General features: G+C 44.4%; 1 protein-coding gene across 1 annotated transcript in view; it reads right to left on the minus strand.

Annotated features, from left to right (window-relative positions):
- Positions 1–4,291: 4,291 nt before the first annotated feature.
- The window catches only part of LOC139416237 (membrane-associated guanylate kinase, WW and PDZ domain-containing protein 1-like), a 215,691-nt gene continuing 203,338 nt past the window's right edge, over positions 4,292–16,644 (minus strand). The window contains exons 16-22 of the mRNA XM_071164668.1: positions 16,259–16,561; positions 10,993–11,196; positions 9,304–9,391; positions 9,094–9,157; positions 8,332–8,475; positions 8,035–8,173; positions 4,292–5,893 (exon numbers count right to left, since the gene is read on the minus strand). Of these exons, the coding sequence (XP_071020769.1) occupies positions 4,758–5,893; positions 8,035–8,173; positions 8,332–8,475; positions 9,094–9,157; positions 9,304–9,391; positions 10,993–11,196; positions 16,259–16,561 (2,078 nt within the window). The 3' untranslated portion in view covers positions 4,292–4,757. The remainder of the gene's footprint in view (positions 5,894–8,034; positions 8,174–8,331; positions 8,476–9,093; positions 9,158–9,303; positions 9,392–10,992; positions 11,197–16,258; positions 16,562–16,644) is intronic.

Genomic DNA, 16,644 nt, shown 5'->3' on the forward strand with positions numbered 1-16,644 from the left:
TTTGTATCTAAAAAGGGATTACATTCGATTTTCTTTTCTATAGATCTACACAACCTACTAAACATTTTTTTAAAACCTTTTGCGACTAGGGGGCAGTATTTAAATTTTTGGATAAAAACGTTCATATTTTAAACGGGATATTTTGTCACGACAAGATGCTCGACTATGCATATAATTGACAGCTTTGGATAGAAAACACTCTGACATTTCCAAAACTGCAAAGATATTGTCTGTGAGTGCAACAGAACTGATGTTACAGGCGAAACCCAGATAAAACTCCAATCAGGAAGTGCCGCATTTTTTGAAACCGCTTCATGCCAATGACTCCTTATATGACTGTGAATGGGCTGCGAATGAGCTTACACTTTCTACGTATTCCCCAATGTGTCTACAGCATTGTGACGTCTTTTTACGCAATTATGTTGAAGAATAGCCGTAAGGGACCACATTGAGCAAGTGGTCACATGATGGCTCCCGCAGAAAATCTTGCGTAAAGTACTGAGGTAGCCATTTTTCCAATCGCTTCTTATAAGAAACCAATTGTCCCAACGGATATATTATCGAATAGATATGTGAAAAACACCTTAAGGATTGATTCTAAACAACGTTTGCCATGTTTCTGTCGATATAATGGAGCTAATTTGAAAAGAAGTTTGGCGTTGTAGTGACCGCATTTTCCGGTTGATTTCTCGGCCAAACGTGATGAACAAACGGGAGCTATTTCGCCTACAAAAATAACATTTTTGGAAAAAAGGAACATTTGCTATCTAACTGGGAGTCTCCTGAGTGAAAACATTCAAAGTTCTTCAAAGGTAAATGATTTAATTTGATTGCTTTTCTTATTTTCGTGAAAATGTTGCCTGCTGCCAGCAGAGCCTAGCATAGCATTATGCCATGATAAACTTACACAAATGCTTGTCTAGCGTTGGCTGTAAAGCATATTTTGAAAATCTGAGATGACAGTGTGATTAACAAAAGGCTAAGCTGTGTCTCAATATATTTCATTTGTGATTTTCATGAATAGGAAGATTTTCTAGGAAGATGTATGTCCGCTGCGTTATGCTAATTAATTTGAGGCGATGATTACGTTCCCGGATCCATGTTTTGAGAGTCACAAGAATTATTAAGTGAAAGACATATTATAGAACATAAAAACTGAATAATTTTGAATAAGATTTTACCAACTCTTAGGGCAACATAGCTCCATTGTTTTTGTCAAAATTGCTCAAGCTCAGTAAATTTGGTTGGGAACCATTGGTGGAAAGTAATATTCAAACTTTGTCTGTGATTTTAAATAATATTTAAGTCAGGACTAAGACTGGATCACTCAACACCTCCTGAAAAGCCAGTCTGGTGTGTCTACCACTAATTAATTACCTCTAGGTTTTCAGAAGACTTTTCTCAGACTTTTGACCTGTGCTTTGCTCCTTTCATATATTTTTTATGATCCTGACAACCCCATTTCCTGTCAGTGACAAGCATACCTATTACATGATGCTGCCACCACAATACTTGAAAATACAGAGGATCAACAACATTGCATTCACTCCACATTAGTGGCCTGTATGATGAAGTGAAAATAAGGAAACCTGTGTTAAAACATCCACACCAGGCCTCCCGGGTGGCGCAGTGGTTAAGGGTGCTGTACTGCAGCGCCAGCTGTGCCATCAGAGACTTTGGGTACGCGCCCAGGCTCTGTCATAACCGGCTGCGACCGGGAGGTCTGTGGGGTGACGCACAATTGGCATGTGTCGTCCGGGTTAGGGAGGGCTTGGCCGGTAGGGATATCCTTGTCTCATCGTGCACCAGTGACTCCTGTGGTGGGCCGGGCGCAGTGCACGCTAACCAAGGTTGCCAGGTGCACGGTGTTTCCTCTGACACATTGGTGCGGCTGGCTTCCGGGTTGATTGCGCCCTGTGTTAAGAAGCAGTGCGGCTTGGTTGGGTTGTGTATCAGACGACGCATGACTTTCAACCTTCGTCTCTCCCAAGCCCGTACGGGAGTTGTAGCGATGAGACAGATAGTAGCTACTAAACAATTGGATACCATGAAAAAGGGGTAGTAAAAAATTCAACAACAAAAAACATCCACACCAAATCATCAATTATGTTTGCAACAAGGCTGTTAAATAATACTGCAAGACAAAACAGCAAATACAGTGCCTTGCGAAAGTATTCGGCCCCCTTGAACTTTGCGACCTTTTGCCACATTTCAGGCTTCAAACATAAAGATATAAAACTGTATTTTTTAGTGAAGAATCAACAACAAGTGGGACACAATCATGAAGTGGAACGACATTTATTGGATATTTCAAACTTTTTTAACAAATCAAAAACTGAAAAATTGGGCGTGCAAAATTATTCAGCCACTTTACTTTCAGTGCAGCAAACTCTCTCCAGAAGTTCAGTGAAGATCTCTGAATGATCCAATGTTGACCTAAATGACTAATGATGATAAATACAATCCACCTGTGTGTAATCAAGTCTCCGTATAAATGCACCTGCACTGTGATAGTCTCAGAGGTCCGTTAAAAGCGCAGAGAGCATCATGAAGAACACGGAACACACCAGGCAGGTCCGAGATACTGTTGTGAAGAAGTTTAAAGCCGGATTTGGATACAAAAATATTTCCCAAGCTTTAAACATCCCAAGGAGCACTGTGCAAGCGATAATATTGAAATGGAAGGAGTATCAGACCACTGCAAATCTACCAAGACCTGGCCGTCCCTCTAAACTTTCAGCTCATACAAGGAGAAGACTGATCAGAGATGCAGCCAAGAGGCCCATGATCACTCTGGATGAACTGCAGAGATCTACAGCTGAGGTGGGAGACTCTGTCCATAGGACAACAATCAGTCGTATATTGGACAAATCTGGCCTTTATGGAAGAGTGGCAAGAAGAAAGCCATTTCTTAAAGATATCCATAAAAAGTGTTGTTTAAAGTTTGCCACAAGCCACCTGGGAGACACACCAAACATGTGGAAGAAGGTGCTCTGGTCAGATGAAACCAAAATTGAAATTTTTGGCAACAATGCAAGACGTTATGTTTGGCGTAAAAGCAACACAGCTCATCACCCTGAACACACCATCCCCACTGTCAAACATGGTGGTGGCAGCATCATGGTTTGGGCCTGCTTTTCTTCAGCAGGGACAGGGAAGATGGTTAAAATTGATGGGAAGATGGATGGAGCCAAATACAGGACCATTCTGGAAGAAAACCTGATGGAGTCTGCAAAAGACCTGAGACTGGGACGGAGATTTGTCTTCCAACAAGACAATGATCCAAAACATAAAGCAAAATCTACAATGGAATGGTTCAAAAATAAACATATCCAGTTGTTAGAATGGCCAAGTCAAAGTCCAGACCTGAATCCAATCGAGAATCGGTGGAAAGAACTGAAAACTGCTGTTCACAAATGCTCTCCATCCAACCTCACTGAGCTCGAGCTGTTTTGCAAGGAGGAATGGGAAAAAAATTCAGTCTCTCGATGTGCAAAACTGATAGAGACATACCCCAAGCGACTTACAGCTGTAATCGCAGCAAAAGGTGGCGCTACAAACTATTAACTTAAGGGGGCTGAATAATTTTGCACGCCCAATTTTTCAGTTTTTGATTTGTTAAAAAAGTTTGAAATATCCAATAAATGTCGTTCCACTTCATGATTGTGTCCCACTTGTTGATTCTTCACAAAAAAATACAGTTTTATATCTTTATGTTTGAAGCCTAAAATGTGGCAAAAGGTCGCCAAGTTCAAGGGGGCCGAATACTTTCGCAAGGCACTGTACATTCACTTTTTGGACAAAAAAAAAACTGCTGATTTGAATCAAATCTAATGCAACACAGAGGAAAACTCTCTGTATTTTCAAGTATTGTGGTGGCAGCATCATGTTATGGGTAAGCTTGTCACTGGCAGGGATTGGGGAGTTTGTCAGGATAAAAAAAGCCCAGGTAAAAACCTGCCGTAGTTTTCTGAAAACCTAACCCTGGGACAGAGTTTTATTTGTCAGCGGGACATTTACACACATTTTAATACCAAAGACCCGCCAGGAGGGCTTTCGAAGAGGTGTAAAGTGTGAGTTTTCCAGTCTCAGTGCTGACTTAAATTTGCTTGAAAATCCGAGACAAGCCTGAAATATTGCTGGCCATCAATGATTCCCAACCACATTTACTGAGCTTGAGCAATTTTGACAAAAACAATGGATATACGTTGCGCTAAGAGTCATGCAATCAATAACATTTTTTTGGAAGGGGGGGGGGGGTGTTCTATAATTTTTCTTTCACTTTGAAAATGTGGAGTAGGTTTTGTAGATAATTGTTCTACCAATCTAATTTAATAAATGTTTTGATTACATTTCGAGGCAGCAAAATGTGAAGACTGTGCAAGTGGTGTGTAGTCTTTCACTAGCGACTGTATGTGTTCCCTCTGAGGTTCCAAACAGAGATGCCCAAAAAAAGCTAAATCGCCATTTGTGATGTGATAGGCACATACACATACCTTCACTACAGTATTAACAACTGCCGTAATGCTCAAAATAATGTGAACAGAAGCAAAACATACAGTACAAACAAAAAAAAGATTGTACTCCTGCTGTGGTATGAATCTCTGTCCCGGATCACAAGTAGTCAAATCAATTAATCAATCAACCAGGCGATTGGATAAATCACGAGTTAATCTCCTCAGAAGTCCAAGTCCAGTGTATGTACGGTGGCCTACACAGGTTGAGGGGTGAGAGGCCAGGGTCCAGGCTCTGTCCACTCAGATGCTGAGGTCCTTGGGGCTCTCTTTGTAAAGCCTTCTCATAGGCACGGGGAACTGGTTCTGGGCGCGACCTACTCCGTTGTTGTGTCCTGCTGCTTTGTTGTGTCCTGCTGTGTTGTTGTGTCCTGCTGTGTTGTTGTGTCCTGCTGCGTTGTTGCAGTGTCCTGCTGCGTTGTAGCCTGTGTGGTTGTGAGTGGAGGCATTGTTCTTCAGTGTACTGCAGTAGTTCAGCTCCTCCCTGCTATAGCTGCTGTCTGGAGATGAATCTCTCTCTGACCTGTACCGTCTCTCTGGCGTTCCGTTCATCCCATACCTCTCCTCCCTCGTCTCAACTGGTGAGTCCCTCAGGAGGTTGCCGTTCTTCAGGCTGCCTCTGTCAGGAGTCCACCCCCTGGAAAGAGACAGGGAGGAAGCCCTTTTGTTCAGGCGCTCTGGGGTGGTGGCCTCTAAGTAGGCTCGGCCCAGGGTCTGTGGTTCCCTCAGGAGCCTGCGGTCGTAGAGTGGTTGTTCAGGAGTTGCCGCATGACTGAGGAAACCTCCGTCCTCGTTCTCCTTTTCGGGTGTGCGGTCTCGGTGTGCTCGCTCAACCCTGCGGTCCATGGACTTGGCCCGCCGTCGGTCAGGGGAGGCTTTATGTTTACGGGTGGGCGAACGGTCGAGGGAGCCGCGGCGTGGTCGACTGTACCTCGGGTCTAGAGTACTGCTACTAGCGGAGAGCTCCCGCTCTCGTTCTGTAGCTGCCACTGCAGCTGCAGCCTTCTTCCTAGAGCTGTCCTTACGCAGAGTCTTTAATAGTTTTGAGATGCCGCTCTCTGACTCTGACTTGTTGACTTTGCGTCCCCGGCTCTTCTTATTGTTGCCGCCGCTGTTTTCAGGGTAGTGTTGGCTGGGGGTGGTATGGCTGTGGTTGTTGTTCCAGGTGTGATGGTGGTGGGGGTTAAAGTGCTGGCCCTGGTGCTCCATCCTGTCCCTGTCTCGGCCCTGCGCAGCATCCTTGTGGCGTGATGGTTTGTGAAGGTCTTGTGGATAACTTGACTCCGATGAGGTGTGATATCGGCTGTTTGGTGGCAGGGTTCTCACTTCCGGAGAGTTTTGTGCCCCGGGTGTGGGAGAGTGCCCGTCATGGCTGGAGTCTGTATGAAAACAAAGGAAGAACATGAGAGACATTCTCAGACTGGATGGAGTTTAAACTAACTAAATAATATAAGCTTGATAGCTAAGACAATGCTCACAAATTGGTTGAATCAATACAGATACAAGCAATACAGATATAGGTATTTAGTCAATACAGATATTTTTATGGAAACCATGTACTGCCATGCACTTCCATAAACAGTGACTTGTTTGAAAATTGGGACAATAAATATACTGGGGAAAAAGGGTAGTATTAAATATTCAAATTTGTACACAAATGACTTACTTTGATCCTCAAACTAAATTACATCAAAGTAAACAATTGCTACAGTATATTTTCAATGGGAGCATTGGGTTGCTACATGTAGGTGGCAGCAACACAACAAGTGCAAAACATTGCAAGTGGAGGGTTGGTGTTATCAATGACACAACAAGCAGCTATGACGTTAAAATAAAAATAATTTAAAAAGTCGATTATCATCGTTTGGGAATGGGAACTGCACAAAAACAAAGAGCCTGAGAGAGGAGAAAACAAAAAACTGGAGAGTATTCTGCCCATGACTCTGCCCAATTAGTGGTTGTTATGGTAGCAGCAGGAGGCGAGCAGTGACATGAATCCTTCCAGAGGCGGGAGGAGGAGAAGCAGTGCATTCAGTGTGAATGGGTTCACATGGGTCATGAAAGCACAGTGCAGGTTGAGGAGTGAGCCAGGCCACACAGAACCAAACACATACCCATGGAGGTGCAGGTAGTGGGAGAGGAGGAAATGGTAGGGGGAGATGGATTAAGTAGGTGAGAGATGTTGGGGTGGAGGGTAAACAGTTAGGAGGGTGGGTTGGAACAGACTTGGCTACAAACCGTGGTCTGATTTTGGCCCATTAGGTAGAAACAGGGCTCTCCCATCTTGTCATTTCTCATAGTACCAACAGCGAGATGAGGAGCCATCATCGCTGGAGGGAGGAGGAAGAACCCAGAGAAAAGAAGTGGGGAGGAAAGAGACAGCAAAAAAATAAACAAAAATAGAGACAACAGAGGGCTTAGATCCTCAATAGAGATAAGAAAAATAAATGTAGTTGGTTCAGTTGACAAGTTTTTCTGTCAGGCACAGAAAAGGAAAACCTATGAAATTGACGGCTGAGTGGGATCCTTTGACCTTCTCGGCAGAAATAAGGAGAAACAATCCCAGATTAGGAGTGAGCAGAACATACAGTATTTGGACAATAACAAGACTTGATTTATACAGGAAGAGGAACATTACATACTATGGCCAATGAAGGTTGTGAGTTTCATTGTCCTTGGTATCCACATCACCAGTGAACTATCCTGGTCCAAACATACCAAGACAGTTGTGAAGAGGGCACAACAACACCTTTTCCCCCTCAGGAGAGGCATGGGTCCCCAGATCCTGAAAAAGTTCTACAGCTGCACCATCGAGAGCATCCCGACCAGTTGCATCACTACCTGGTCTGGCAACTGCTCTGCATCTGACCATAAGGCACTACAGAGGGTAATGTGTATGGCCCAGTACATCACTGGGGCCAAGCTTCCTGACATCCAGGAACTATATACTAGGCGGTGTCAGAGGAAGGCCCAAAGAACTGTCAAAGACTCCAGTCACCCAAGTCATAGACTGTTCTCTCTCATACCGCATGGCAAGCAATAACGGAGCACCAAGTCTAGGACCAAAAGGCTCCTTAACAGCTTCTACCCCCAAGCTGAACAATTAATCAAATGACCACCCAAACTATTTACATCTATGCATTGTCACTTTACAAATGACCTCATCTAACCTGTACCCCCACACATTGACCCGGTACCGGTACCCCTTGTATATAGCCTCATTATTATTATGTAAATATCTTGTGTTACTTTTTGATTACATTTCTTTTTCTTTAGTTTATTTACTAAATATTTTCCTAACTCAATTCCTTGAACTGCATTGTTGGTTAAGGGCTTGTAAGTAAGCGTTTCACGGTAATGTTGTATTCGGTGCGTGTGACAAATAAAATTGGATTTGATTTGCTCACAGCAACAAGAAACTGCAGACTACAGTGTCTGTCCTGTGTGTGGGGCTTAGTCAGAGTCAGTAATGTTAGTCATAGTATGGAGGGAACCTGTATCACATCACATCTCCACACACCATATTCAGGTACAGATCCATCGCCCCTCTTGAGGACCAGGTGTGCCCTCCGGCCACCATTCTTGATCAGCTCGATGGCCCGTGCGTGCTTCATGTTCTTTGTGCTCTCGCCGTTGATCTCCAGGATCTCATCTCCCACCTTTGTGTGCAGAGAGAGAGGAGGGAGGAGATTTATTGAGACAACCAGATAATTGATCCCAGGCGAGCTGAACTGTCTATTTGACAGAAATATTAGAATCCAAGTGCAACAGAGTGACAGGCCTCCAATAGTTGATATGATTTTTTCATGGAGCATACCCTCATCTTGCCATTCCTGCCAGCCGCCCCGTCCTCAGCCAGCCTCAACACATATAGGTCCATGTTGTACTCCCGTCCTCCTCTCAGGCTGAACCCAAAGCCTTTACTGTCCCGCTCCAGATCCACAGAGTAGAACTCGGCATCCTGAGAGAGTGAGAGACAGAAAGAAAGAAAAGTACATATTTACAGAGCAGATGTGCAAATACCCACAACTCATGGGCCAACAGGGGTGTCATGAAGTGTGTACTAAATTCAGGACTAATCAAGTCACATCCAGCAAAAACTCACATAATAATATAAACCATTTAGCAGACACTTTTATCCAAAGTAACTTACAGTCATGCGTGCATACATTTTTACATATGGGTGGTCCCAGGAATTGAAACCACAACCCTGTCGTTACAAGCACCATGCTCTACCAACAGAGCTACAAAGGACCACACAAAATGAACAGGAGGTACAATACCCTGGAACCAATGAATAATTATTGCTGCCTGTGCAGAGCACGAAGAAAGGGCACTGCAATGGCTGGACACAGGCTTACTGCACTCATCAAAAGTTTGGCTGTGGTACTGTCTCTCTTCCGTCCTCTTTTATTGATTATCTGATTCATTGATTGATTGCTTTGATGCTTTGAATGAAAATCTTTATCTCAGATTGAAGCTGCACTGTGTGTTCTTGTGAAGTAATGAATTACTGATTGCTTCCTTCTTTGGTGATTGATTGAAACAGACCGATAGAACATGTCTGTCTTTACAGTACCTGTGAGGGCTGAGCTTGTGTTGGAGGTGGTGGAGGAGGAGCCTGTTTCGACTTTGAGTTGTTCCTGGAAAATGTAATCATTCATATGAACACACAGATATGAAAATAAATAATATCCATATAGAAGTCATCTTTCATGCAATTGATCATATTATACATTTGATTTAATCAAAAGCCTGTTTATTGATTGAGATCTTCATGGAAACTAACCGAGGCTCCGTGGCAGTTTGGGGTGTGTGCGTGGTGGTGATGGTGGCAATCTTCTCAGCGTTGGTCAACAGAGACGCGTTGGAGGACTCTGTGGAAACACAGTAGAGGATTGTGGGTAGAGGTCATAACTTCTAATCTATGAGTAATACATGGATTTTGGTAAGATGGCTTCTATCTTAGAGAAAAAACAAATGTGTCTGCTGTTAAATGATCTAAAATAACTGATTCTTGGTCAGGATTGCTGTCTTTGACAACACATTTCCATACAAGAGTATTGCTCTCCAGAAAACACAGTCTTACCTCAAGGCTGCTCTGTTCAACCTGATGCTAATTGCCTACAATGTTGTCATCTACAATGTTGCTCACCGACACAGACAACACCAGTTCCACTCTACACAGGAACATCAAATCAAAACAAGTCTCTCTGCTTCCATCGTTCTGTTTTTCTTTAAATTTCAGGGGTAATTGTCCTTCCTTTCTTGCTGCACCACAAGCCACAACACGGCAGTCCACATTAGTCATCATAGACATTGGTTACTTATAGATGGAATGGGGTTCTGCCTGAAGTTAGCAAGAGCACCAGCCTGACTCATTCATCCCTCTCTCCCTCGCTACCCTGACAGCCCTGCCTGCCTTCCCCCATGATCACAAAGCTGTCTGGGGAAACAACCTGAACGGTTCAACCACAAATATCTCCACACAAAATTACACAGCCTAGTTGGGGAAGGTTGTGGCTGCATGGGTTCTATCTAGAGTTGTTCTACCATGAGAGAAAACAGTAGGCTATAAATAGATGCTATCATTGTGGTCGTTAAAACAAACTGCCATGCTTTATTTAATGACTGGTTTTGCATTTTCTCCTCCTTTGTGTGTGTGTGTGCGCCTGGCTCTCCTCCCATCTTAATGAAGCTACATTTTACCAGCTTTTCTGGAGAGCCCTTTAGAGGCAGAGCAGCAAACCTAGCACACGCACACACACACACACACACACACACACACACACACACACACACACACGCACACGCACACGCACACACAGCTCATTGGTCCACAAGTCTCTCAGCCAATGACAGGCCATTCTAGGGGCTGGCTGTATTGTTGTTCTGGGACATTGCACAACTCAACACATTCCTACTCATGGGGATAGAGCCAATTTCCTGTCACAGCCTGTTCCTGCCAAAACCAGTATTACGTATGCATTTCTTGCCACCTTGTTCCATCCAGACTGAGGAGATTAACACTGATAGGAAACAGTGATTACACAGAAAACACATTTCACTAAGTTGATCATCTATTCATTTCAAAATGGCAGCTATTACCAAACTGGGAGAACGCAGTACATCCAAATGACATTATCAGTCTGCCTATCATACACTGTACAATCAACACACACATACTTATCAGCTTGCCCTCCCCAAATTCTAACCTTAACCATAAAAGGGGGGAAAGGTAAAACTGACTAGAGATACATATCTAGTGGCATCACCTCCCTACTCATTCACAGTCCCAACCCTCTCCCAGTTTGAAGCCAGGGCAGGGAGCATGGCCTCTCATAGCGCTAGATAGCTCCCCAGGTTGATAGAAAGTGCTTCTGCCAGCGCAGAGCAGTGATGCCCATTGACTCCCACTAGAACTATGAATAAGTCACCTCCCTACTGCATTATAAAACAGAAAGCCTCAAAGTCTTACCATCACCAGGAATGATCCTCAGAGAGACTGTGTTCCCGGCCTCCTTGATCAGGTTGACGATGTCCGAGTGGGACTTGTTGGTAATGGAGCAGCCGTTGACGGACAAGATGCGGTCGCCCACCTTCAGCTTCCCACAGCGGTCCGCAGGGCTCCCCTCGATGATGCGCCCTATTTTGTGGGGCATGGCCACACATGCATTGCCAGCTTTGATGTTAATGTGTAGTGTGTGTGTTTGTGTGATTTGGTTATTGATTATGTAATTTGATTATGATAAAAGAAAGGGAAGGAAAAAAAGAGAGAAAAGGGAGGCAAAGAGTTAAAAACTTCTTAGGGCTAGGGGGCAGTATTCGGAAGTTCGGATGACTGACGTGCCCAAAGTAAACTGCCTGTTACTCAGGCCCAGAAGCTAGGATATGCATATAGTTGGTAGCATAGGATAGAAAACACCCTGAAGTTTGAATGTATGTGAGTATAACAGAACTGATATGGCATGCGAAAACCCATGGAGAATCCATCCAGAATTTTTTGTTGTTGTTGTGACCACCCATTGAAATGCCTGTCTATGGGAAAATCAAAGGAAATCCTCACAGATTGCAGTTCCTATTGCTTCCACTAGATGTCAACAGTCTTTAGAAAGGGTTTCAGGCTTGTTTTTCAATTTTGACTGTAGTGTTGTGGTGCGCGCGGATGAGGGCGTGCACTTCGTTATTTATCTCCGGTATTGAACACACTACTCTCCGTATTAAATTTGATTGTTTATTTACATATTAGGGTACCTGAGTATTGATTAGAAACAATGTTTGACTTTGTAACGCCTCTGCTAGTTTGGAAAATGTTTTTAATGCTTTTATACGTGGGCGCTGTCCTCAGATAATCGCATGGTATGCCTTTGCCGTAAAGCCTTTTTAAAATCTGACAAAACGGCTGAATTAACATGAAGTTAAGCTTTTAAATGATGTATGACACTTGTATTTTCATGAATGTTTAATATTATGATTTTTGTATTTTGAAATGAAATGCGCTCTGCAATTTCACCGGATGTTATTGAGGTGGGTCGCTAGCGGCACGTCTAGCCCAAAGAGGTTTTTAAATCATCCAAATCACCATAGGCCATTCACCCAGAGAGGATGACCCAAGAACCAGCCAACCGTGGCACTGGAAAGTTGGTGCAATCACGGAGTATGCATCCGGATCACAGCTTACATCCCTAGTGGTGGACAGACTTATATTGTGTGGTCATTAAGGAATTCATGGGCTCTGTTTTTGCCTCTGCTGTCATCCTCTGCTCCCCTGATGCGTTAATCATTGGGACTTAAATCACCTGGAACTGGTCAGGGCCCTTTGTGGCCCCTGCTCAGCAGGCTATCAATGACCTTGACATGGCCTTACGACTGTCTTCCCCTTCCCCTCAGCACCAGGGACCACTGGGGAGGATGCAGCCTTTGCCACAGCGGAGTGGTTAGATGCTGGACGTGTCATTTAGTTTCTGACCCTTGGAACGGCTCAGAGAACGAGATGTATTGCTAAAGAGTGATACTCAGAAATCTCAGGCTTCTCACCTATGTCAAGAGAGAATGCACACTTTATCAGAGAGGCTACAGACAGAGACATGCTAGCATTTCATGGGACTGTTTGCATACTGCGTGCTACACAAGCAAAGCAATACAAGCTGAGTGACAGCGTTCAATATAGCACATCTTGTTTACAGAGCAGCTCTGAACAGACTCTAGGGAGCTTTCCCTCCCTCCCTCCCTCCCTCCCTCCCTCCCTCCCTCCCTCCCTCCCTCCCTCCCTCCCTCCCTCCCTCCCTCCCTCCCTCCCTCCCTCCCTCATCCATATTTATCACATCACCTTGTGCGTCAAGCTCCCCTCCCTTCTTCTTGATTAAAAACTGCCCTTGTGTCCTGCCACTCTATCCAAATAATGAGATATGGGACATTACTGGGTGTGACAAAAACCCAGGATTTAATACCCATTCTGCTGATCACAACACCAGCGCACAGCAGCTCACAATGGTGGGATGGGCTGGAGGGAGAAAAGGGGTTTGCATAGTATGATGTATGGGAGAGGGATAAAGCCAGTGCAAAGCTCTTTGTCCGTCACAATACCCAAACATCTATGGCCCTCTCAGGCAAAAGAATAATCCATAGATTGATCACAAATGGATGGAGGTGCACTATTTAATATTAATAATATCAATATTTACTCTTATGTCTCTCTCTATGTTGGACCTCCACTGGCGGTCGGGGAGATCTGGTAGAGAAGCATCTCCATCAGCACATTAATTCATCCCATCCCCACAATGAGACGGGAAGAAACTCTCAAATGATACCCACATAGGGCTCTGGTCTGGTCAGAAGCAATGCACTACATGGGGAACATAGAGGTCTGGCCAGAAGTAGTGCGCTACATGGAGAATATATGGTATAATTTGAGACACAACCAGAGACAGTTGAGACAGAAGTGTCACTGAGTCTGAGGATCCAGCTGCAGACAGTGCAGATGAGCACATTCAGGTCACTCATAAAGAAAGACATCAAGTGTCAGTGGGATATCTCCTGCTTGTATAAATGATACGTAAACAACCTCTACTTCTACCTTCTATTTTATGGGGCTTCAACTATAGCTCAGAGGATCAATGGAACTGGGTCCATTGCACTGCACAGTAGCTAAGAAAACATTAATATTGAATTGAAGTAATATATACAGTACCAGTCAAAAGTTTGGACAACTACTCATTCAAAGGTTTTTCTATATTTGTATTATTTTTGACATTGTAGAATAGTAGTGAATACATCAAAACTATGAAATAACACATAGTGGAATCATGTAGTTACCAAAAAAGTGCTAAACAAATATATTTTATATTTGAGATTCTTCAAAGAAGCCACCCTCTGTCTTGATGACAGCTTTGCACACTCTCAGCATTCTCTCAACTAGCTTCACCTGGAATGCTTTTCCAACAGGAGTTCCCTCATATGAAGGAGTCCCACTAAGCGCAAACCAGGTTGGATGGCGAATCGCTCCAGAATGCTGTGTGGCCCCCCACACACACCATCACACCACCTCCTCCATGCTTCACGGTGGGGACCACACATGCGAAGATGAACTGTTCACCTACTCTGCGTCTCACAAAGACACGGCAGTTAGAACCAAAAATCTCACATCAAAGGACAGATTTTCACTGGTATAATTGGTCGTGTTTCTTGGCCAAAGCAAGTCTCTTCTTCTTATTGGTGTCCTTTAGTAGTGGTTTCTTTGCAGCAATTCGACCACGAAGGCCTGATTAACGCAGTCTCATTTGAACAGTTGATGTTGAGATGTGTCTGTTACTTGAACTCTGTGAAGCATTTATTTGGGCTGCAATTTCTGAGGCTGTTAACTGTAATTAACTTATCCTCTGCAGCAGAGGTAACTCTAGGTCTTCCTTTCCTGTGACGGTCCTCACTACTTCATAGTGTTGATGTCTTCACTATTATTCTACAATGTATAATATAGTAAAAATAAAGAAAAACCCTTGAATGAGTAGGTGTGTCCAAACTTTTGACTGGTACTGTACATGTACTGTAAGTAGGGGTAAAGTGACTATGCATAGATAATAAACAGAGAGTAGCAGCAGCATATGTGAAGGAATGTGTGTGTGTGTGTGTGTGTGTGTGTGTGTGTCAGTGTAGTATGTGTGAGTGCGGGGTTAGAGTCCAGTGCGTGGCCCTGCAGTCATGGGTGAACAGGGAGTACAGGAGGGGACTAAGGACACACCCCTGACAGCCCCCAGTGTTGTTGGTCAGCGTGGCGGATGTGTTGTTGCCCCAGGATCCAGAGGGAGGTGTTAAGTCCCAGGGTCCTTAGCTAAATGATGAGCTTTGAGGGCACCATGGTGTTGAAAGCTGAGCTGTAGTCAATGAATAGCATTCTCACATAGGTGTTGATTTTGTCCAGGTGGGCAAGGGCAGTGTGAAATGCAATATGGATTGCGTCATCTGTGGATCTGTTGGGGCAGTATGCAAATTGGAGTGGGTCCAGGATTTATGGGATGTGAGCCATGACCAGCCTTTCAAAGCATTTCATGGCTACAGATGTGAGTGCTACGGACCCGAAGTCATTTAGGCAGGTTAACTTGGCATTCTTGGGCACAGGGACTATGGTAGTCTACTTGAAACATGGTATTAGACTAGGTCAGGGAGAGGTTGAAAATGTCAGTGAAGACACTTGCCAGTTGGTCAACGGATGCTCTGAGTACACGTCCTGGTAATCCGCCTGGCCCTGCGGCCTTGTGAATGTTAACCTGCTTAAAGGTCTTACTCACATTGGCTTAAAATCCCTCTTTGACGGCGGAGTGACCTTAAATGGCGACAATTTCACAATTTTGCCTTCATTCATAAACAGTACAGACAGCTATAGAATGTGCTCAGTGGAACTTAAATGACATGCTGAGTGAATCAGCCAGAACCGGCCATGTATTAACTCTGCCTCTGAATCGGTGTTGATAGTGTTTTTGATAAAGCATCAGCCAGCCAGTTATCCCCGGCGGTGAATGCACCTGGGCACATAAAGAGATTTCTGTTTCCCTATGGTTATGGAGTTTGTGACCTCGAGCTGTACCATTAAGTCCACTCCCATCAGAAATTACTCCCTTGCCATTCATAAAGAAGGTGGATACAATGAGTAGTGACTGTCAAAATATTGTAATTCCACCCCCAAGAAATTACATCAATCGTGTTGCTGAGTGGCGGGTGGTGTTGATGCACTTTAAGGGTCGTGTGTTTACTAGTGTGCAGCTTGGCAGACTCAGGTTGTTTCACGCACTGGGGCATCACTATTTCCCTGTCTCACTTTGTAAACTTTGAGAGGGACTTTTGATAACACAAGGAAATGGGCTGTCTAAATAACATCAGGGGGAGTGTTCTGTAGTCATTAGGCTTAGCTACGACTCAATCACCTCAGATCTTTTCAAGAGGATGTTTATTAATATATGCTTTTCATGCGTAAGTTAAGCCTTAAAGGGTTGGTTTTCAGAAAAGATTGTTAATATTGTAGAATAATAACCACAGTAAAGTCAAGCAGAAGAATCAGGATTTGCTCAGATTACAGGATATTTTACCAGATTATTACCCATTTTAACCCAGTTCAACCCATAACAAATTAAAACTGGTTCTCAGACCTGAGAACAGAAAATTGCAACTTTACCCAGCATAGCCCACTCTGGTAGTAGCAAAGCCCAGCTCACCATAACCCAGCCCAGCGTAGAATTGCCTACCCCACTCACCGAATGTAGTCCCAGCATCAGGCCTAGAGACAGATGACACAATGACGAATCCGAAGCCCTCATTCTCTCCACGTTGGATCTCCACGTCATAGGGCTGCAGGGCTGCGGTGACCACAGCACTGCCGGAGCCACCTCCTCCCCCACTGCCGATGCCACTGGTGGAGCCACTGCCAGAGCTGACCGTGTTGAGGGAGTTCTGGCTGCCCTGGGGGGTCCGCTTACCCTCCGTCAGGGAGGGGGCCTGGGTGCTGCTGTGGTGGGACGAGGCAGGGGACGGGGGCACGTCACCCTCCCCTTTCGAAACTGTGGAAGAGATGGGGGAAGGAGGGGGGGATGAAGGAGGACAGGCAATACAAAAAAGGTGTTCAGCAAATATACAAACAACA

This window comes from Oncorhynchus clarkii, chromosome 9 (assembly GCF_045791955.1).
Source record: "Oncorhynchus clarkii lewisi isolate Uvic-CL-2024 chromosome 9, UVic_Ocla_1.0, whole genome shotgun sequence".
NCBI classification, from domain to species: Eukaryota; Metazoa; Chordata; class Actinopteri; order Salmoniformes; family Salmonidae; genus Oncorhynchus; species Oncorhynchus clarkii.